The 22,688-nt window shown below is 42.5% G+C and overlaps 1 protein-coding gene across 2 annotated transcripts in view; it reads right to left on the reverse strand.

The window, feature by feature from the left end:
- Positions 1-1,238: 1,238 nt before the first annotated feature.
- The window catches only part of gxylt2 (glucoside xylosyltransferase 2), a 38,810-nt gene continuing 17,360 nt past the window's right edge, over positions 1,239-22,688 (reverse strand). Inside the window, exons 4-8 of one of the 2 annotated variants that reach the window (XR_208592.4) lie at positions 21,085-21,336; positions 12,953-13,076; positions 11,025-11,197; positions 9,227-9,474; positions 1,239-1,490 (exon numbers count right to left, since the gene is read on the reverse strand). Coding sequence is in view for 1 of the 2 variants with exons in the window: in XM_002938747.5 (XP_002938793.1) it covers positions 9,298-9,474; positions 11,025-11,197; positions 12,953-13,076; positions 21,085-21,336 (726 nt within the window). In the remaining variant the exon portion in view is untranslated. Of the gene's footprint in view, positions 1,491-8,684; positions 9,475-11,024; positions 11,198-12,952; positions 13,077-21,084; positions 21,337-22,688 lie in introns of those variants that run through there. The other variant, XM_002938747.5, reaches the window with a different exon arrangement.

Raw genomic sequence — 22,688 nt, forward strand, 5'->3', positions numbered from 1 at the left:
CTAATTTGTCATCATCCTTGGGTTAAAGGAGAAAAAAAGGTACAAACTCAGTAAGCTTTATCAGAAAGGTCTATGTAAATACAGCCATAAGCACTCACAGAAACGCTGCACTGACTTCTCTGTCAAAAGATTTGTTGTGTCTATTTTCCTGTGCCAGAGACAAGCAGCTCTCTCCTGCTCCCCCCCTTAGGAATGTGGATCTGAGCCAATCAGCAGGAAGCTGACTCAGGGGCTGATTTACTAATCCACGAATCCGAATGGGAAAAAATCGGATTGGAAATGAACATTTTGCGACTTTTTCGTATTTTTTGCAATTTTTTCGTCGCCGGCGCGACTTTTTCGTAGCCGTTACGACTTGCGCGAATTGTCGCGACTTTTTTGTAGCCGTTACGACCTGCACGAATTGTCGCAACTTTTTCGTATTGAGCGCTAGTAAACGGCAGGCAAACCTTTCCGATTTTTTCGTGATGGCTACGAAAAAGTCGCGACAATTCGCGCAAGTCGTAACGGCTATGAGAAAGTTGCGACTGCGACGAAAAAAATCGCAAAATACCGATCATTACGAAAAAACGCATTTGGGCGCTTTTCGGACGTTCGTGGATTAGTAAATCAGCCCCATAGTCTTACACTGGTCTGGGTCTCGGTGCAAGAGCAAGGCATTATGGGAACTTTCTTTACACAGCACAGGGTTTTTTCTTCCTGTTTGGCTTCTGATCATCAGAATGGGAGAAATATGGGGAGACTTAAGGGCACTATTGAGAGAACTGAAGGTATGCCTGCAGCTTGAGATTAACTCTTTATTAGCCTTTCCTTCTACTTTAACAATACACAGAGCACTTTTCAGCCCCAGATATCACTTCCCGTGGTTCCGATCCATTTAAGGGGAAACACTGGGTAGCACAGAGGTGCCTGTAGTTAGCCAAAAAGTGCTGTGCCGTTTGGTGAATAAAACCCATTGGAGTCGGTCATGGGTCATCTTCTACTACTCTGGGTTGAAAGTGCCATTATGCCTGACAGATAGGCAAGGGCTGTTCTTTATTTCATCCAGGGCTAAGGTGAGAAGGATAAAAACCATCCATTAGAATGTCGTAATGAAAAAATTCAGCAAATATTGCTTTTCTTTCTTTCTTTTTTTAAACTATATCATTATCAAAGCCTTATTTATATGGTTGGTGGTAGCCATATTGTATTTTGCCCCCTTCAAATAAAACCAAAAAAATTGATTAGTGAAACATTCATTATTTGTATAAAGATTTTATTAATGTTTATATGGAATGCACATTAAACAGAAATCAACTAGAGATTAAAAAAAAGAGAGAAAATAATACCCAAGCAACCCGGGACACAGTTTAACTAATGGAGCCACAGTCTCCAGCCAGCCTGGGTCACCGCATATCAACCAGCGACATGCCGAACAGCTGGCTCTGAAACAGTTAACGCGAGATGCGCCGAGGATCTCTCGCACGTAGAACTGCACATCTGTCGTCTCCCTGGGAGACATAAAACAATTAGTGCGCATTTCTCTGGGGGGAGACATTTTTAAGTGGTTTATAGTTCCAGCTTAATGAGCCCAATATAAAACAAAAAAAAGAACATACTCAAAGATTCCACATTTCCACTAATGGTACTGATCCCCTATAAACAAGTGTAGTGCAAAAGATCGAGACTTGGGGGAATATATAGATTTAATTTGATTGGCTGCTGTCCGCTTTGCTTGATCCCAGCACAATCATTTATATTAGGTTAGCCTTTAGTTTAAAGGGGAACTTTTCAATATCAATTTTTCAATGGTTTTAAGGCTATTTGTAAATATAATGGCAACTAAAAGCCTGGGAAAGCAGCCAGCAGGGAGTTAAATTGCTGCCTGGCGCCAGTAAGGATTTTGGGGAATATTTTTTTGTACAGCAGTACGGGCATATTCCTTCTATTTTTAGATCTCTATAGTGCAATGGAAAACACTTGTTCATATCACCACGTCCCCTTTAGCTTTTACTGTAATACAATGTAGAAACAGCAATATTCTAAGACATTTTGTAATTGGTTGTAATACCTTTGGTAGCTTTGTTTGTGTGTCCTACTGCATTGCTAGCATTTCAGACCTTAGCAACCAAGCGGTGGTTCGAAGTACATGACAAAACGAAGGTGATAATTAAGGTAAGTGTGTTGCAGTGTTACATAGTATTTTCCCTATGTCCAGTTGTGAGTCAAGCAACGACTATTCCATAATAATAAGTACCAATTGGGGTAATGTAAATATAGGTCCAATGTTTGCAAAATATCTAGTAACACATAGCAACCAATCAGCAGGTAGCATTCACTGAAAGTTGATTGGCTGCTATGGATTAGTAAATGTTGCATTATAAGTTTATTATACAGGTGGTTTAACTGCGAAGGGGAATTTGGAAGTGCTTACAACTTCACTGTTCTGCAAGTGCAAGAAATAACACAGAAGGGCTGTGTGTCTGTTAGAAGTATCTGAATATAAAGCTACATAAAGTGTCCTCCAGATCCAAAAATGCACGTAAAATATACCATTTGGCCACTGTCATATAAAATGGATTTGCCTATTATACATATAAAACTAAAAGATTTTCAACTCTAAATCTATATTCTACACGTTGCGGTTTAGTCACAGAAAAAATAAAACATATTTACAGCTGTTTTAGTTCAGGAAACATCAATATTGCTCTTTTTCAATCCATTCGGTATGTCCATATGTATGCACAAAACCATTACTCTTAAGGTTATATAATAAAAGGCACTAAATTTGCCCAACAACACTAACCAATAGCAACCAATAAGATGCTTGCTACAGGTGACCAGTAAATTCTGCCTGCCAATTGGCTGCTATGGCTACTGCTCCTGGGCAAGCTTATTACATAACCCCTTTAGTCATCCCCTATCCCTTAGCAAACAGGGACAAGGTGCAAATACACAATGTGACATAGGCCTTAAAGCAGAGATTTTTTTTTTTGGTTTAAAGTCCCCCTTTTCAGTCCAACAAGTGTTCAGGGCCAAAGACTGCAAGAGTCATCCTGGTAAAGCTTAAATTCTAGTCCAAGACAGGGATTGGCTGCTTGCATTGCAAATGTCAGAAACCAATCATTCTGAGCCACTTCAAGAAGCAACAGGCAACCTTTCACACTGCATAACTCCCAGCAGTTACCCCACATTAGTTTTGGCCTTGTAAAGGCCATATAATACATATCCCAACATGTCTCATTATAGGGAAACTCCACCCAAAAATTATATATTTTTTTCGAAGAAACTGTAATTCGAAGCAAAGTTATCCGTTACCGAAATTGAAAACAGTATCTGTTTATACTTTTCTGTTCTCTGGTTTGGATGCTTGGAACAATGTAGAGGCATTGGGGCCAATTTTCTTAATGGTTACTGCTGTCCTTTAAGTTGGGGGTGGGGAAATGGACTGGCTTAGTGGGGAATGGGTGGGTCGGGCAGGGAAATAAGCGGGTGCGGAAATGGGCAGGGTAAAGATAGGCCTCTACTTAAAAGAGGTTCAGAGAAGGGAGGGATTTATAGGTAGGGTTTCCACTCTTAGGGTGGCCATACACGTTAAGATCCCCTCGCTTGGTGAGGTCGCCAAGCGAGCAGACCTATGGGTGGGTGATATCGGGAAAATGTAGGCTAATTCGATCGAATTAGGGGCCAAACGATCGAATTATAAAAGGAGCAATGGGCGCAGTCGGTTCGGGGACCACATCAACGAGATGATGCGGTCTCCAATCCGACGAAATCTTTTAACCTGCCCGATCGATATCTGGCCAATTTCAGGCCAGATATCGGTCGGGCATGCCCCTCGTTCCTGCCCCTACACAGGCCAATAAGCTGCTGAATCAGTCCAAGGGACCAATATAGGCAGCTACAATCGCCACGTGTATGGCCACCGTTACAAATTAAATTTGTAATGCCGGAACTGGCCCTAGCTGGCAATTTTCTGGCTACGCTGGTCAAATACCCAGAAATCCTATGTAGAGGTCAGTTGTCCTGGATCACCTACATAGTTTCTCAAATCAGAACCAGCCCAGAACATAAACAGCCAGACAGATGCTGCTTTTAAACAGAAAATTACATTCCCAAATAGCTTTGAAACCAATGAAAAAATGTGATAAATTTATATTGTAATGACATTTTCTTTCTTTCATTAGGCAAACAGCAGTTTTTGGGAGGAGGACTCTGGATGGAAACAATGGGGGATGAGGTTGAAGAGTGAATTCGAGTGCAAGGGGAGAGCAAGACACCGGTTCAGTGTTCCGACGATGAAGTAGGAACAAGCCCAAATGTGGCTGCTCCGCCGAAACACTATAATAAGGTTTAAATCAGGCCAATAAGACGCTATAAATACCGCTGTTCAATCCTCGCCTCCCAGAGATAACGAGTAGGCTTAGCTAGCGAGCCCCATTGATTATCTGAAGCTTTCTCTGCTCTGCTTGTGTACTTCCGACATCCATCGGCTCCGTTACTCCGGATGAAATGTGCCCCGTGTAGAGAGATTACTTTCCGAAAATTAAGCACAGACCCAGCAGGCGTCCCCCAGTGCGTGTGCCAGCTCACTACCAATCAATACAGGCTCCTCGTTACGCCGCCACTAAATCACTAACTCTCTGACAGCAAACATTTTAATCTTTTTTCCCTGCGTTTTGCAGCACGCGGCTCATCACCATTACATCGCACCGGGTAAGTGAGAATGGATTCAATTGCCAGCAGAAAGCGCCGCGCTCTCAATTACTACACACTGTGAAAAAGTACAGGCTGTGGGCAGTAATGAAAGCGTAAAGGGGAAGCGGCGGCTCCTTCCTCGCTGCTAGCCGGGCAAAATTACAGTATAGTGTTCCTGTGTTCTGCAATAAATGACACAGGGTGTTATCTGCTAGAGACAGCCAGATTAGGCTCACTGCGCCTCTATGGTGACGTTTACAAGTGAAAGGAGTCCTGATAATGTTAAAGGCACAATTGGCTAGATTTTAGCCATACTGTAGAATTAAAGGGGAAGCACCTGATTTTTATATTTATATAATTTTTTTTTAATAGTAAACTATGAGGATGTTGGCAGGGATACTGTCATGATTTTTATGGTACACATTTTATTTCTAAATGACACTGTTTACATAACAAATAATTCCCTCTACCATTTAAAATTTTATTCTTGAACCAACAAATGTATTTGTAGCTGTAATATTGGTGTGTAGGTGCCATCTCAGTGCATTGTGCCTGAGTCTGAGCTTTCAGCCAGCGCTACACATTAGAACTGCTTTCAGCTAACCTATTGTTTCTCCTACTCCCATGTAACTGGAGGAGTCCCAAGCCAGACCTGGATATCTTACTATTGAGTGCTATTCTGATACCTACTGGGAGCTGCTATCTTGCTCCCTTCCCATTGTTCTGCTGATCGGCTGCTGGGGGTGAGGGGGGGGGGATATCACTCCAACTTGCAGCGCAGCAGTAAAGTGTGCCTGAGTCTGAGCTTTCAGCCAGCGCTACACATTAGAACTGCTTTCAGCTAACCTACTGTTTCTCCTGCTCCCATGTAACTGGAGGAGTCCCAAGCCGGACTTGGGTTTCTTACTATTGAGGGCTATTCTGATACCTACTGGGAGCTGCTATCTTGCTCCCTTCCCATTGTTCTGCTGATCGGCTGCTGGGGGTGAGGGGGTGGGGGGATATCACTCCAAGTTCCAGCAGCACTCCAACTTCACAGCAGTAAAGTGTGACTGAAGTTTATCAGAGCACAGGTCACATGGCTGTGGCACCCTGGGAAATGAATAATATGGCTAGCCCCATGTGAAATTTCACAATTAAATATAAAAAAATCTGTGTTTTTTTTTTAAAACTGAATTTTAATGCAGGATTCTGCTGGAGAAGCTCTATTTCATTTTGAAAAAAACATGCTTTCCCATTACAGTATTCCTTTAAGCTACTAGTAAGACCCTCCGTGTCTGGGGACCACCAGCTTGTGTCCTCTTGTCTTAATATTTATGTCCTGGGGTTGGTCTGTTTGATCAAACAGTATAGCCCATTTGGGAGGGAGGGGATAAGCAGGTGGCACTAGGTCACCTTCCAGTTTTAATGAAGTGGTTTTCATACTGTGCTGCTCCCCAACTCATTTTACATTTGAATCTGGTTGACGCGGTTCATGTTGCACTAAGGGGAGCCCTGACCAAAGGTTAGCATCTCAAGGGGGGCCTGGGCAAAGGCTGGACATTCAAGTAGGGTATAAAGGTTCGCAAAGGGAGGATATGCAAAGGCAACAGTTACAGACTACATCCCATGACCAAGATGGCCCTCAGCCAATAAGATTTTCCACCTAGCCAAATGGATATCGAAATGAGTCCCAATCAGATATCAGTTGGAGAGGTGTTTGTTTTAGGCCCATACACAGGAATGACCCCACCTTGAGGCCTGTGGCGCACACACAGCAATTTTGTGCATTTAATGGGCAAATATTTTCCCTTTTCATCAAAACATGGTGCCAACACTGCTCCCAATTGCTGGCAACACGTGAGAAACCAGCGTGGTCGACTTTCATGTGATTCTTACCTGAAGAGATGTTAAACTATCTGTACAGTTGTTCTTGGACACTTTTAGTAAAGCATTTTAAGAGAAGGTAAATTAAAAAAAGAAAAAAAAACTTGCCAGACAAAATGCTGAAATTGCTACATGTGCCATAGGCCCAACACTGCACAGTCGCCTGTGATTAACTGCCGGAAGTGTTGGATAATCTAGAGAAACAGGTTTGCTATCCCTTGGGAAAGCACTTGCCTCATGTTTGCTGAAACAGCAGCCAAAACACATCAGGAAACAACTCAATTAAACAAGTCTCTGCCCCACCCAAACGCTTCGCACTGATGAATTTGATTATAAAGCAAGAGGATCACCAATGGGAAAATTGTCTCCTAAAGCTGCTCAGAGCTATTAATACTGTAGTAAATCAGTCTCGTTCAACTACAGGTTAGGCCAAAGGGTTTCCAACATGTATTCATAGCTGCCCCCCGCTACTGCTTTGGGTCTCCCTACAGAGGCGAGCCCCACAGTCTAGGGAAAAGGTGCTTCTTCTGTTCTTCCTGAATATATAACAAGGGGGTTAGTAGTATCTATCCTGCAGTTGTCAGGGATGGGAACTGGGAATCGTACTCCAACAACAGCTGTAAGGCTGCAGGTTTATCATCCCTGGTCTAAAGCTGGCTACACACACAGATATAATTGTACGAAGCATAGATTTTCGGACCACACGTGGGCTCAAAATTATCATCCTGATAATTTTCGTACCTCCGGATCTGGCATTTAGTTGATCGCACAAGTTAGAAAGTTCCGATCGGATAAGGATAAAATCTGCACATGTATTGTGTATCCGACGATATACTTGGGGGACCCACAATGCATTTCCAGAAAGTGACTTTCTACGAAACTATTTCAAGTTTAGAAGATCCTCTGATTTGTTATTTTTAGGGCTTTATCCTACAATTTCAGGCTGAATGTTAGTTTTAGATCGTTGCATTTAAACGTACGATCGATACCCAAATGTTCCTTGGAAGAAGACTAAAATCTGAACGTGTATGGCCAGCTTTAGGCTTCTGACTGAGTTAACTAATACAAGACTCCCTCCCTCCCAACCAAAAATGATAAAGGATTTGGATTTATTAATCAAAACCCTTGACTTGTGCAATATATGTCTCTAGTGCCTGTACACGTTATGATTGTAGATGGTGGCTGGGAGGTATTAGCCTATGAATTATGAAAATATATTCAGACACCATAGAGGAGATGCTTTGGCACACTGTGCAATATCACACTGTTCACATTTGCTATGCAATACTATTGCTCAATTCATTTCCAAGCTAAAGGCTACTGTAACACAACGAAGGCCCAAAGGCCAGATAAAGCCACATACATTTTTGGGGAGGATGCCATGTACCCATGACAAGAGGGAACCCACATAAAAGCCTGTGTGGTTCCTGTGCACTCATCTGGGCTTTGTGTGGCCCACAAACTAATCTGCTCTTACATATTTGATGATTTGTATCCTCATGATCACTAAAACCCAGAGTTCCAGTTTGTAATATAGCAAAAATCTAATTGGTTGCTATGGGTAACTTGCCTTGATGCAGTTGGCTGTTTAATATATGGCTACTGGCGTGCAGACCAGCACAAAGCACCTTCAGCCAGTAATGCTCTTCAGCTTCGGTCAAAGCAAGCCACAGTTTTGCTTTGTCAGCATTTTCAAATAATGTCTTTAAATATGGAACCCCCTTTGGGTACATAGCCACTTATTCATAAATCACTTGTTGCACTCTAAGCAACATCACCGCTACAAATGCATCATCTCCAAAATGAATCTGCAGTTATCAGTATAAATCTGCAATTAAGCGGCGCCTGCACTATAATTATATAATGGATTGGAAAGCAGATGGCCGGGTCTAGTCTGAACCAACAGGAACTAACTTTTAACCTCCAATGAGCAATGTTGCAATGAGCATAATGTAAACATGTGCCTTGGGCAGAAGCAAGAGCCAGCCTACGAAGGTCTGCCCCCATACCAAATCACTGAAGGATCCTACTCAGTGTTGTGTTAATATGGTTTCTATCTGGTGCGGTCTTCTGCAAGAAACAAAAAAATGGAGGCCAGTCTTGCTCCAGCAAGGGTGATTTGGCTGAACAATCATATTTTCTCCTTTTATCCCTTATGATTTATTGTTTTCCAGTTGGATGTCAGACAACACTTCCATGTGTTATCCTTCTAGATAAGATGGCCTACTGCAGGGATCCCCAACCAGTGGCTCTGGAGCAAAATTTTGCTCACCAAACCCTTGGATGTTGCTGCCAGTGGCCTCAAAGCAGGTGCTAATTTTTTAATTTTTGGCTTAGACGCACGTTTGGCATAAAAAACAAGATGTACTGCCAAAAAGCCTCCTGTAGGCTGCCAGTCCACATAGGGGTACAAATTTTCCAATCTACACCTTAATTTGTACCCCCAGGTACCTTTTTTCATGATTGTGTTGCTCCCCAACACTTTTTACAATTGATCGTGGCTCACAGGTAAAAAAGTTTGGGGACCCCTGGCCTCCTGTAAGGATACGCAACTTCACAATCCAGCTTCAAAGCCAAACAAGAATTATTTGGAGTACGAACTGCTAACTCTTGTGAATTGCGTTGCAGTCATTGTGGCCAATGCCATTGTTCTGAGGCTCTTGTGAAGTGCAACTATGCTCACCGGGACACGGCACCTTTCTGCTGCTCTTTCAGAACACATTCATGGTGATGCCAATGGAGTCATGCGCGAAGTCATGCGTGGGATCTGATGTGCATAACAACACGTCTCTCATACATCATCTTCATGGTCTTTTCAATCTGCTTGAGAAACACCTGGGGGATCCGGCCACACAGAGTATGAACGCTCTCCAGGAACTTCGACTGAAGGGGGAAATACATTGACTGGAAGAGATTGTCGTCAAAAGGGTACTGCAAGGGAAGAAAATATAGAACCATGTGATTTGTGTTAGGATTTCCAACTCTGTGGTGATTAGTGATGCTAATTAACTTGGTCAAGTGATTAAATGTCAACCCATGCCTGACTCTAACCCACCCGGACCCCACCCGACCCACCATGCCCCGTGACCACCCTTCTGATTGCTTAAAGGAGAAGGAAAGTAATTTTGGCATTTTACTGCCAATAGATTTTAATTCTGCAGAAACCATTACTATACCTGAGCAAACAGCTTTAGAAGCTTTCTCCTTTTGCTTAAGATAGCAGCTGCCATTTTAAGTAGCTTCCTGCCTGCAGTCTCTAGCTGTTATAGCTGAGATCACACATTCCTAAGGGAGGGGGGAGGGAGTTATAAGCATTCTGGTGGGAGGGGGGAGCAGGAGAGGGGATAGAGGAGAGGACTGCACAGACTCTGGCCCTGTGAATTAAGGCTGTTTCTGAGAGAGGAAGTCTGACACTGGAGCATCATGTTTACAGAAAAGTGAAAAGTAATTCTGTGTTTCTTTTGACAGAGAACTCAGTGCAGCGTTTCTGTGAGTGCTTATGGCTGTATTTACATAGACCTTTCTGATAAAGCTTAGTTTGTACCTAAGTAAGCTTTATCAGAAAGGTCTATGTAAATACAGCCATAAGCACTTACAGTAACGCTGCACTGACTTCTCTGTCAAAAGAAACAGGATTTGTTGTCTCAGTTTTCCTGTGCCAGAGACACGCAGCTCTCTCCTGCTCCCTCCCCCCCCCCTTAGGAATGTGTGATCTGAGCCAATCAGCAAGAAGCTTCCTCACAGTCTTACAAACTGAGCATGTACACCGGTCTTGGTCTCGGTGCAGGAGCAAGGCATTATGTGAACTTTCTTTAAAGAGCTCATCGTTTTTTTCTTCCTATGAGGCTTCTGATCATCTGAACGGGAGAAATATGGGGAGACTTAAGGGCACTATTGAGAGAACTGAAGGTATGCCTGCAGCTTGGGATTAACTCTTTATTAGCCTTTCCTTCTCCTTTAGGTCACTGGAGGGAATGAGGCAAATGAGATAATATAAATGAATGCAGGCAAACGGCTGGAGAAGGTTCCAACATGAACTGAGATTGTAGACAGAGAGGGCTGTGGGCAAAGTCAGGGCTACCACCTGTCTGCTGCCCAACTTGCAGTTTTGGACCTCCCTGTGAAACAATAGAGTTGGCACTTGAAGATTGTAGGAATGCAAAGTACAGCCAAGATAACCTAAAGAAAAGAAAATAAACACCCACATAGTGTATTATTCACTGAGTGACTGCTCTTAGGCTAGTGTCACATGTCACATGTTTTCACTTGGTAAACTGTGCAGGTAGCCACTGACTACTTCACTACTACAGTAGCAATACACAGCACCAACCCCTTTCCCTATAATCCCAACCACACACAAACAACAAAGACAGGGTATATTTTTGACCAGTAATGACATTTTTTTTTTTTTAACTCTTGTGCATTCATTCGGCCTTGGAGATCAACGATGCATCAACGGAAGAGACAAGTAAATCACTCACATCACGTATGACTTCATAGAAAGCCTTGAAGGCAGGCTGCTTTTCGTCATGGTAGACACCCCGATTACCATGAAGAATGGACACGCCCTCTTCCTCTGCTGCTTTACAGTTGCTGCCATACATACAGTGATCTGGCCTGTAATTCCAGTGGCAGGGAAACACATACAGCATCTCTGCAATGACATTAATCAATACATTGTGTTTACATGGAATACAGTGTGGTGCTTTGAAGCAATTTGATGGACTCCAGAATACTAATGCTTTTTGCACAAATGAGTGTACGAGTATTGAGGCTGCTTTTGATCATTGTGGGGGCAAAACAGACAACAAGGGGATTTCTGTAAGGTAGAACTGCGCAACCTATGGTCCTTCAGCTGCTCATACACTTCAACTCCCAGCAGTCAGTTGTACTTTAAAGGAGAAGAAAGGTAAAAACTAAGTAAGCTTTGTCAGAAAGGTCTATGTAAATACAGTCCTCTGTCAAAAGATTTGTTGTCTTTGTTTTCCTCTGCCAGAGACATGCAGCTCTCTACTTCCTCCTCCTCCCCCCTCCCTCAAGAATGCTAAGAACTCCCTCCTCCCCCCTTATGAATGTGGATCTGAGCCAATCAGCAGGAAGCTTCCTCATAGTCTTACAAACTGAGCATGTACACCGGTCTTGGTCTCGGTGCAGGATTGAGGCATTATGGGAACTTTCTCTACAGAGCTCAGCATTTTTTTTCCTATGAGGCTTCTGATTATCTGAATGGGAGAAATATGGGGAGACTTAAGGGCACTATTGAGAGAACTGAAGGTATGCCTGCAGCTTGAGATTAACTCTTTATTAGCCTTTTCTTCTCCTTTAACAAGTCACAGGCTGTCGGTTGGGCAGCAATAAAATGTGCCTTACCCTAATGATGCCACTTTTCCCTGCAATACCTTCTACCAATACCCTATCCCACTCTTTCTTTCTACAGATGTAGGAGTATAATGAGTGCAACAGGACCCAGCTACCCACAGTGCTGCAATGTAAAGCCGCCTGAGTACAGACACGTGGGTTTAGCTCCGGGGCCCATAAGTCCCGAGTTGCTCCTGCTTTGAAAGCCCCATAAATACAGCTCTGAGTACTGACCTCACAGATACAAACTAAGCACTATTTTGTTTATTTCCAACCACAATCAAACCTCTGACAGAGCACTGTCTGTGCCAAAAGATATCACTGCACTCCAATACACCCACTCCTTTCACAGGCCTAAGCGTACACTAGGGTGAGTATCACTGGGAAAAAATCTCTGAAATGTAATTTGCCTTAATATGATTTAGCCATTTTGTTTTTATAACATTGTACACTCATTGCCCCAGTTAAGGGTAAAAAGAGGCAATAACAAAATCATCTGAATCCAACCCCACGCCCTCATCAGAGGTTTGGATCCCTCTATTATTACAACCTTTTATAGAATAACAGAAGGCTGTGCAAAATGGATATATCTCCCTGTATTCCATAACTAACAATCCTGGCCATTGTTCAAGTCTAATCATTTTCCTATACCCCCAGAATGAATACGTAACCAAAATATAGTTTATATCATATTAAGAGGTCCATTAAATGAATCTTAAAAAACTGACATATACATCAGTACATATTGCCCCTTTAGATCTATTCCCTTGAGCCACCATTTTGTTAACGATCACCTGACAGGAAATGATGCAGCTCTAACTGTAACAGGAAGAAGTGTGAGAGTAAAAGACAGATCATTGTCCATTAATTGGCTCATGTAACCTTACATGTATGTGTGCCCTTGATTTTTTTTGTGTGCACCATGATCCCAGGGGGAGGCCCTTAGTACTTAAAATGACAATTTTTTATTTAGGATTACCAACTGGTACATACTACTAAAAAGGTGTTGGGGGTATAGTTTTTCCTTTAAACAAACAATGGTGTTTCTTACCTGGGTTAAAGTAAAAAATGATGTTCAATAAATCCTGATCGCCCCACGTGATGTAGTTCTTATATTTCTGATATAAAGGATGCAGCATCTCTTCCCAGGTCAGTCCGGCTGGGATCATGTTATTCTAGAGCAAGAGCGACATACAATAATCAAGAAACAAGAAGGTGGGGGAATGGTGAATTAAAGCTAAAATGAAAAAAAACAACTTTCCAATAAAACCTTCAATAGAAAAAAGTCAGCTTGTCTGTAATGAAATGCTGGGTATTGTAGTGCAGCACCCCCTACAGACTGGGGTTAATAACCAGTGCAGCTGGGGGGGGGGGGGGGGGGAATGTAACTGCACTGGGTAACTGTATATACATTATATACATATAGTAGGGTCCATATCATTTTTTCATTGTTTTCTATTTTATGATATTCACTACAGGTATGGGATCTCTTATCCAGAATGCTTGGGACCTGGGGTTTTTCTGGATAAGGGATCTTTCTGTAATTTGGATCTCCATACCTTATGTTTGCTAAAAAAAAAACAAAAAAAACAAAACATTTAAATATTGAATAAACCCAATAGGGCTGTTCTGCCCCCAATAAGGGGTAATTATATCTTAGTTGGGATCAAGTACAGGTACTGTTTTATTATTACAGAGAAAAGGGAATCATTTAACCATGAAATAAACCCAATAGGGCTGTTCTGCCCCCAATAAGGGGTAATTATATCTTAGTTGGGATCAAGTACAGGTACTGTTTTATTATTACAGAGAAAAGGGAATCATTTAACCATGAAATAAACCCAATAGGGCTGTTCTGCCCCCAATAAGGGGTAATTATATCTTAGTTGGGATCAAGTACAGGTACTGTTTTATTATTACAGAGAAAAGGGAATCATTTAACCATGAAATAAACCCAATAGGGCTGTTCTGCCCCCAATAAGGGGTAATTATATCTTAGTTGGGATCAAGTACAGGTACTGTTTTATTATTACAGAGAAAAGGGAATCATTTAAACATGAAATAAACCCAATAGGGCTGTTCTGCCCCCAATAAGGGGTAATTATATCTTAGTTGGGATCAAGTACAGGTACTGTTTTATTATTACAGAGAAAAGGGAATCATTTAACCATGAAATAAACCCAATAGGGCTGTTCTGCCCCCAATAAGGGGTAATTATATCTTAGTTGGGATCAAGTACAGGTACTGTTTTATTATTACAGAGAAAAGGGAATCATTTAACCATGAAATAAACCCAATAGGGCTGTTCTGCCCCCAATAAGGGGTAATTATATCTTAGTTGGGATCAAGTACAGGTACTGTTTTATTATTACAGAGAAAAGGGAATCATTTAAACATGAAATAAACCCAATAGGGCTGTTCTGCCCCCAATAAGGGGTAATGATATCTTAGTTGGGGTAAGTACAAGGTACTGTTTTATTATTACAGGTATAGGACCCGTTATCCATAATGCTCGGGACCAAGGGTATACCGGATAAAGGGTCTTTCCGTAATTTGGATCTCCATATCTTAAGTCTACTAAAAACATCAATAAAACATTAATGAAACCCAATAGGATTGTTTTACATCCAATAAGGATTAATTATATCTTAGTTGGGATCAAGTACAGGTACTGTTTTATTACTACAGAGAAAAAGGAAATCCGTGTTAAAATTCTGAATTATTTGATTAAAATGGAGTCTATGGGAGACAGGCTTTCTGTAATTCGGAGCTTTCTGGATAATGGGTTTCCGGATAAGGGATCCCATACCTGTACAGAGAAAAAGGAAATCATTTTCAAAAATTAGAATTATTTGCTTAAAATGGAGTCTATGGGAGAAGGCCTTTCCGTAATTCGGAACTTTCTGGATAATGGATAATGGGATAAAAGATCCCATACCTGTACTTCCCCTCTTTTGAATACACTGCAATATTGGGCATTGTGCCCATTGTGTTTAGTTGGCACAATCCAACCTTCTTTACCGGTTGGATTATTGTGAAAATACCAGCACAAATCTGGTTTTTTTTTTTTCTAACTTGGAAAAGTGCCCGAAAACTGCCACGCGTTCCATGTGCCTAGAGACAGGTCTGCTCCTATGTGATTGACTGCAAATGACAAGGAAGCTGAAAATAATAATCACAAGGTAACTCACACACCCCCCCAGCTCCTCTGGGACTGTTGGCTCAGGAGATATTTAAGGATAAGGGGCTAATCACGCTCTCACGGAAAGCCTAAGTAAAAACATGTGCGCTCAGTAATTCATTGCTTATGGCTAAAATGTACCCTGGCAAGAGCGTCCCAAGGAAAAGTTCCTAAAATCCAGCGTGAGCGGCGAGATATATTGTTACACATGGGTGAGCCACGGAGCCAGGGAATATTACTGAACAAATAAGGTATTTCATTTTCATCAGTCTCAGTAATGCAGCACTGCGGCGAGGTTATGCCCAAACACCAGCGCTGGATGCGGTTAATATTACATGTACTCTCACAGATATCAGGTTATTGCACCTCACTTCATCTCAAATCCTCATTTTATCCAATTTTATACTTGAGTTTAATCCCGTAAAGTGATGCTGTCACCCCAATTTCAAATTCATTCATATTATATTTGCTTTCCGCACTGATTTTCAAGAGGGTCTCGCACAGAGTGAGATGGCGGCATATTTCAGTCATTTCTGGGATCAACTGGCAGATTGTTGTTCTGTCTGTGGGGGCCATTTTCACCAACTGCAATACAGTGACATAGCAGCTGTGTGGTAATAAACACATTGGCTATTTCCTGTCATGGGTTTGTGTGAGAGGTTCTTGGCCAACAGGAAGTGACGGATTCCATCTTCTTCCTGTTTCCTGTAATGGCCTATTACTTGTGGGCATAGTTGTAGTTAGGGTTGTAGGTCCAGGTATAGGACCCATTATCCAGAATGCTCGGGACCAAGGGTATTCCGGATAAGGGGTCTTTCCGTAATTTGGATCTCCATACCTTAAGTCTACTAAAGAATCAATAAAAAATTAATTAAACCATATGGGATTGTTTTGCATCCAATAAGGATTATTTATCTTAGTTGGGATCAATTACAAGGTACTGTTTTATTATTACAGAGAAAAAGGAAATCAGTTTTAAAATTCTGACTTATTTGATTAAAATGGAGTCTATGGGAGACGGGCATTCCGTAATTCGGAGCTTTCTGGATAACGGGTTTCCGGATAAGGGATCCTATACCTGTACTACAGTTCAGTTGCCACCTGTTTGGTTTTCACCTGAACAGTTGGGTTTTTCTTAGGCCTATTCGGGTCTCAACTGCCTGTTTGCCTTGTTTTAGCCTTGTGAAACCCAAACAATAATCTGGGCAATAAATTGAAAAACATTAATATATTAATTAATTTATTTTTTTCTATAAACATAGCTTAGTTATCATCAAGTACAGTGATTTTTTTATTATTACAAAAAGAAAAAGCAAGTTAAGCATTAACCCGACCCTGGCATCATTGTGCCCATCCCTGATGTCATCATGCCCACCTCCAGCATCACTGCCCCACCCCTGATGCCATCAGCCCCACCCTCTTTGTTCAGATTTAGCCCGGCAAAGGTGGCAACCCTATACTACAGAGAAATGCTTACACTGTTATACATTTAACAATATCCCTCTATACATGCTACGGACAGGGAATTACATCACCTATAAATTCATAATACGGGCATGGCTTTTGCAGGCCCATGCTTTGGCATGGTTTGCATTTTTTAACATTTCAGATTTTTCAGCTGCCCTCAGCCTACAGTATATGGCTTTCTCTGCAAGGAACCTGAAGACCACCAACATCATACCCCCCAACTGTCCCGCTTTAAGCGGGACAGTCCCGCTTTCTATAGCGCATCCCGCTGTCCCGGATAGTTCCTTGAATGTCCCGCATTTTCGTAATAGATTACGGAAATGCGGGACATTCATAGAAGGATCCGTGACAGCGGGATGAGCGCTCCGACTCCTTGCGCTACTTCTCTCATGCGGCTCCTTCGCCGGCGGTCCCTGGCCCTTTTATAAGGTTGCGCCCGTGCGTAATGACGTCACACGTACACACGGGGCGCAACCATATAAAAGGGCCAGGGACCGCTGGAGAAGGAGCCACAGGAGAGAAGCAGCGCAAGGAGTCGGAGAGCGTATGGGGGCTCTGTGTATGGGGGGCCTCTGTGTATGGGGGGCCTCTGTGTATGGGGGGGCACTGTGTATGGGGGGGCACTGTGTATGGGGGGGCCTCTGTGTATGGGGGGGGCCTCTGTGTATGGGGGGGGCCTCTGTGTATGGGGGGGGGCCTCTGTGTATGGGGGGGCCTCTGTGTATGGGGGGGGCCTCTGTGTATGGGGGGGCCTCTGTGTATGGGGGGCCCTCTGTGTATGGGGGGGCACTGTGTATGGGGGGGCACTGTGTATGGGAGGGGCACTGTGTATGGGAGGGGCACTGTGTATGGGAGGGGCACTGTGTATGGGAGGGGCACTGTGTATGGGAGGGGCACTGTGTATGGGAGGGGCACTGTGTATGGGGGGCCTCTGTGTATGGGGGGCCTCTGTGTATGGGGAGGTATGCAACATGGTTGAAAGGTCAGAGCTTTTCTACCCAAATCTGATCTTTTGTGGGTATCCCATGGGTACCCGCAGGTATGCGACTGGGTGCAGGACTATATTGGGCCTATGTGGGATTACGGAAATGCCAAAGTATATACTCGGGTGTAAGCCTAGTTTTTCAGCACCCAAAATGTGCTGAAAAAGTCACCCTCTGCTTATACTCGAGTTGGGTGCCATGGGCACCCTCTGTCCTTTGTGTGCAAATTAGGCCACCCACAACCAGACCCTCCAGTGCTCGGCCCCACTCCCAAATTGATCTACCATCCTCACCTGTCCCATTCTGCACTAGACTTTATATTCTATATAAACCATAGTTTTGAAGGATTTTAACTCTTTGTGTTTTAGCTTGGTTGCTGATTGAGCTAAGGGGGTAGTACTCTTAAGGTATCATTGTTGATACCATATTGTGATACTATTATCTACAGTTAGTATTAGTGGTTGTATATATAGTTTATGTATGTGAGTGTATAGATAGGTAAGTATAGGCTGTGGGTGCTGGGTTTACTTGGAAGGGTTGAACCTGATGGACTCTGGTCTTTTTTCAACCCTATGTAACTATGTATATTGTTTTTGTTGACCTTCTTCTCCACTTACAGAGCTAGTTTACTGTTTTTCTTTGAAATAAATATTTAAAAACATATGCCCCACTGATGCCTCATTTAATGTAATTTTATTGGTATTTATTTTGATTATTGAAATTTAGCAGTAGCCGCCGCATTTCCCACCCTAGGCTTATACTCAAGTCAATACGTTTTTCCAGTTTTCTTAGGTAAAATTAGGTACCTCGGCTTATATTCGGATCAGCTTATACTCGAGTATATACGGTAATTTGAATCTGACGCCACTAACCCTTGCTATAAACACAGTCCCATGCTTCTTTCCCTACTATACCCACTGTGCCAGATGCCTACAGCACTGTGGTACAATGGAGATTCATTATTTCCCCTCTATACACAAAAGCTGTGGGTCCCCACTAAGACCAAGCCCAGGCTGCCCCCTTCTGCTTGTTCTCAATAAAATAACAGCTTTGGCAGACACCTGTTCCCGATAACTGTGTTAGCACCTGTCATTTTTACATCTTAGGGCTCTGGCACACGGGGAGATTAGTCGCCCGCGACAAAACTGCCTGTTCGCGGGCGACTAATCTCCCCGAGTTGCCTTCCCCTGCCATCCCACCGGCGAAAATGTAAGTCGCCGGTGGGATGGCACACGCGGCGGCGCGATTTCGCGCAAATCGCCGAAAAAGCTTCGTGAGTCTTTTTCGGCGATTTCCCGAAATCGCGACGCCGCGTGTGCCATCCCTCCAGCGACTTACATTGTCTCCGGTGGGATGGCAGGGAAAGGCAACTCGGGGAGATTAGTTGCCCGCGAACAGGCAGTTTTGTCGTGGGTGACTAATCTCCCCGTGTGCCAGAGCCCTTAGGCAAAGGGTGCTGTTTATGTTTAGGGAGTAAAATACAGCATGGGATTATAGAATACAAAGAAAATGAAGCTACGATAGAATCCCTTTAATTCCTTAGGGCTGCCACTTTATCTTGAGCATCGGATAAATGTTACAAAAGAGTCCCGCTAACTCGGCTGAAAGCTTTATCCTGGTATTTAACAAAAAAAAGCACTTAACCTATAATGGAACAGGGAGAGACACTGTTTAAGAGATAACAGGTACGTGCCCGGGTTTTAATCTCACCTCACTGAAACTGGGCTAAACGGCTGCTAGATAATGACCCAAACTTTAAAAGAAAAGCTTTTACTATTACAGCAAGAGGTAATAATATAAGTATCACTCCAAGCAAAGTGGCCCCTCACATGATCTACATTTATTCAAATCACAGGTTTTTTTTTACCTTTAAGGCAGCATTCTTTTATAATAAAAATACCATGATATGTTCTGTACAAAAAAACTTTTAAGCAAAAATGTACTGTACAACCTACGGGCATAGGACTAATATCTGGGAACCTGTTATCTGGAAAGCTCTGAGTTACAGGAAGGCCATCTCGCATAGACTCCATTGTAATCAAATAATTCTAATTTTTCAAGATAATTTTCTTTTTCTCTGTAATAAAAAAACAGAATTTTGAACTTGAACCAAACTAGGAAGTAATTACCCTTTATTGGGGGCAGAACAGCCCTATTGGGTTTATTTAATGGTTAAATGATTCCCTTTTCTCTGTAATAATAAAACAGTACCTGTACTTGATCCCAACTAAGATATAATTACCCCTTATTGGGGGCAGAACAGCCCTATTGGGTTTATTTAATGGTTAAATGATTCCCTTTTCTCTGTAATAATAAAACAGTACCTGTACTTGATCCCAACTAAGATATAATTACCCCTTATTGGGGGCAGAACAGCCCTATTGGGTTTATTTAATGGTTAAATGATTCCCTTTTCTCTGTAATAATAAAACAGTACCTGTACTTGATCCCAACTAAGATATAATTACCCCTTATTGGGGCAGAACAGTCCTATTGGGTTTATTTAATGCTTAAAGGAGAAGGAAAAGTAAAAACTAAGTAAGCTTTATCAGAAAGGTCTATGTAAATACAGCCATAAGCACTCACAGAAATGCTGCCCTGTCCTCTGTCAAAAGAAACAAACATGTTCTTTTGTATGAGACTTCCTCTCTTCTAGGGCTCCTTCAGGTTTGGGGCTTGAGTCTGCTCAGTTCTCTCCCCTCCCATAAGAATGCATATAAACTCACTTCCCCCACCCTTAGGAATGTGTGATCTGAGCTTCCAACGGCTATAACTGCAGCAGGAAGCTACCAAGACCAAGCTAAAATGGCAGCTGCTATCAGAGAGAGCTTCTAGAGCTCTTTACTCTATAGTAAAACTTTCTGCTGAATAAATATAATGTTCTAGGTGGCGCTAATGTGGCAAATCTATTGGCAGTAAAATGCCAAAATGACTTTCCTTCTCCTTCAAATGATTTTTTAGTAAACCTCAAGGCCCCTTAAGGTGCCCATACAATTGTAGCTGCCGATATTGGTCCCTTAGACCGATTCGGCAGCTTATCGGCACCTGTAGGGGCACTACAGACAGGCCTGCCCGACCAATATCTGGCCTGAAATCGGGCAGGTTAAAAAATTTAGTTGGATCAGGTACAGCATTGGCTCGTTGATACGGTCCCTGAACCGACTGCGCCTATTACCGGCGCTCTAATTCGACTGTTTGGCCCCAGGGCCAAACGATTGAATTAGCCTAAATTCTCCCGATATCGCCAACCCGTAGGTGGGGATATCGGGAGAAGATCCACTCTCACTTAGCGATCTCGGATCTTAACATGTATGGCCACCTTTACTCTTTTCACAACCATGATTTGGGACTTACCTGGGAGAGCTGGGAGTTGTGCTTCCCGACAGCATATGGGTGCAGCTTAGATCACAGTGCAAGCCCAAACTGTAACATTTATGATAACACTGATTCTTTTATACCAGAGCTGTTGTTATGATCCCTGGCACTTATAAAGAAAGCTTCAGCCTTTAACTCTCTGACATTACAAAAAAATACTCTTTTATAAAACCGTACCTTGAACTGCTGGTTGCGAATACGAGTAAGGTTCATAAGCATCACTCCAGAGTTGACCCCAGTCGTCCCATAAAACGGGTGCCGAGCGAAGCGACTGTACCAGCCGATCTTCGATATCTCGTGCTCCGGTGCCATGGCCGCCAACTGAGTGTCGTTAAAACGTCTCAGAAATGCCCAGATGTGGTCCAGAGGCCTCAGGAAGAGAACATCTGTATCCACGTACAGCAGGGAATCCACGTCTTGCAAAAGCATCTGCACATTGAGAAATATTGGGTAATGTAAATCAGAAGGCAAAAACCCTTTTATAGATGGCAGCAAGCTCTCCGTTTCCTTGGGATTGCCTTTGGAAAGGAGCATTCTGCGTATTCACATTACACCCGTCGCCTCAAAATGTAACATAATATTTTAAGGGCCTCATAAAAAAAATCAGCATTGTTATAAATATTCTCGGAGGGATTTAGTAGGGAAACGCTCGCATTGCTACCGTATTATTTCCTCCTTCCGTGCGTGTTCATGGGCGGCACTGGTGAGAAATAAAACAGGAGCAATAACGAGTTATTAGGGAGCCATATCCCTCCTTCCCCTTTCTGCTTCACAGTGATGGGACCTATAGGCAACATCCGTCTCAGCATTCCGCTCTCCTGCCGCCAGTAACCGCGGGCCCCTCGGTACAACGGCGGCAATTTACAGCATGTGCTTAAGGACGTGCGGATTATACGAGCTGCAGATGGGATGAAAGTCATTATTTATTAAAAGGGAAAAGTGCTGCCATAATAAGGAACGGCCGGGCAAATAAAAGTTGATACTGCCAATGTGCACGGCCTAATCTGTGAATGAAGTAAAATAATGGCAGCAGATCCCTTATCCGGAAACCCATTATCCAGAAAGCTCTGAATTACGGAAAGCCCATCTCCCATAGACTCCATTTTAATCAAATAATTTAGAATTTTAGAACGGATTCCTTTTTCTCTGTAATAATAAAACAGTACCTGTACTTGATCCCAACTAAGATATAATTACCCCTTATTGGGGGCAAAACAGCCCTATTGGGTTTATTTAATGGTTAAATGATTCCCTTTTCTCTGTAATAATAAAACAGTACCTGTACTTGATCCCAACTAAGATATAATTACCCCTTATTGGGGGCAGAACAGCCCTATTGGGTTTATTTAATGGTTAAATGATTCCCTTTTCTCTGTAATAATAAAACAGTACCTGTACTTGATCCCAACTAAGATATAATTACCCCTTATTGGGGGCAGAACAGCCCTATTGGGTTTATTTAATGGTTAAATGATTCCCTTTTCTCTGTAATAATAAAACAGTACCTGTACTTGATCCCAACTAAGATATAATTACCCCTTATTGGGAATAGAACAGCCCTATTGGGTTTATTTCATGGTTAAATGATTCCCTTTTCTCTGTAATAATAAAACAGTACCTGTACTTGATCCCAACTAAGATATAATTACCCCTTATTGGGGGCAGAACAGCCCTATTGGGTTTATTTAATGGTTAAATGATTCCCTTTTCTCTCTAATAATAAAACAGTACCTGTACTTGATCCCAACTAAGATATAATTACCCCTTATTGGGGCAGAACA

The sequence above is a fragment of the Xenopus tropicalis genome, chromosome 4, assembly GCF_000004195.4.
Source record: "Xenopus tropicalis strain Nigerian chromosome 4, UCB_Xtro_10.0, whole genome shotgun sequence".
Classification (NCBI taxonomy): Eukaryota; Metazoa; Chordata; class Amphibia; order Anura; family Pipidae; genus Xenopus; species Xenopus tropicalis.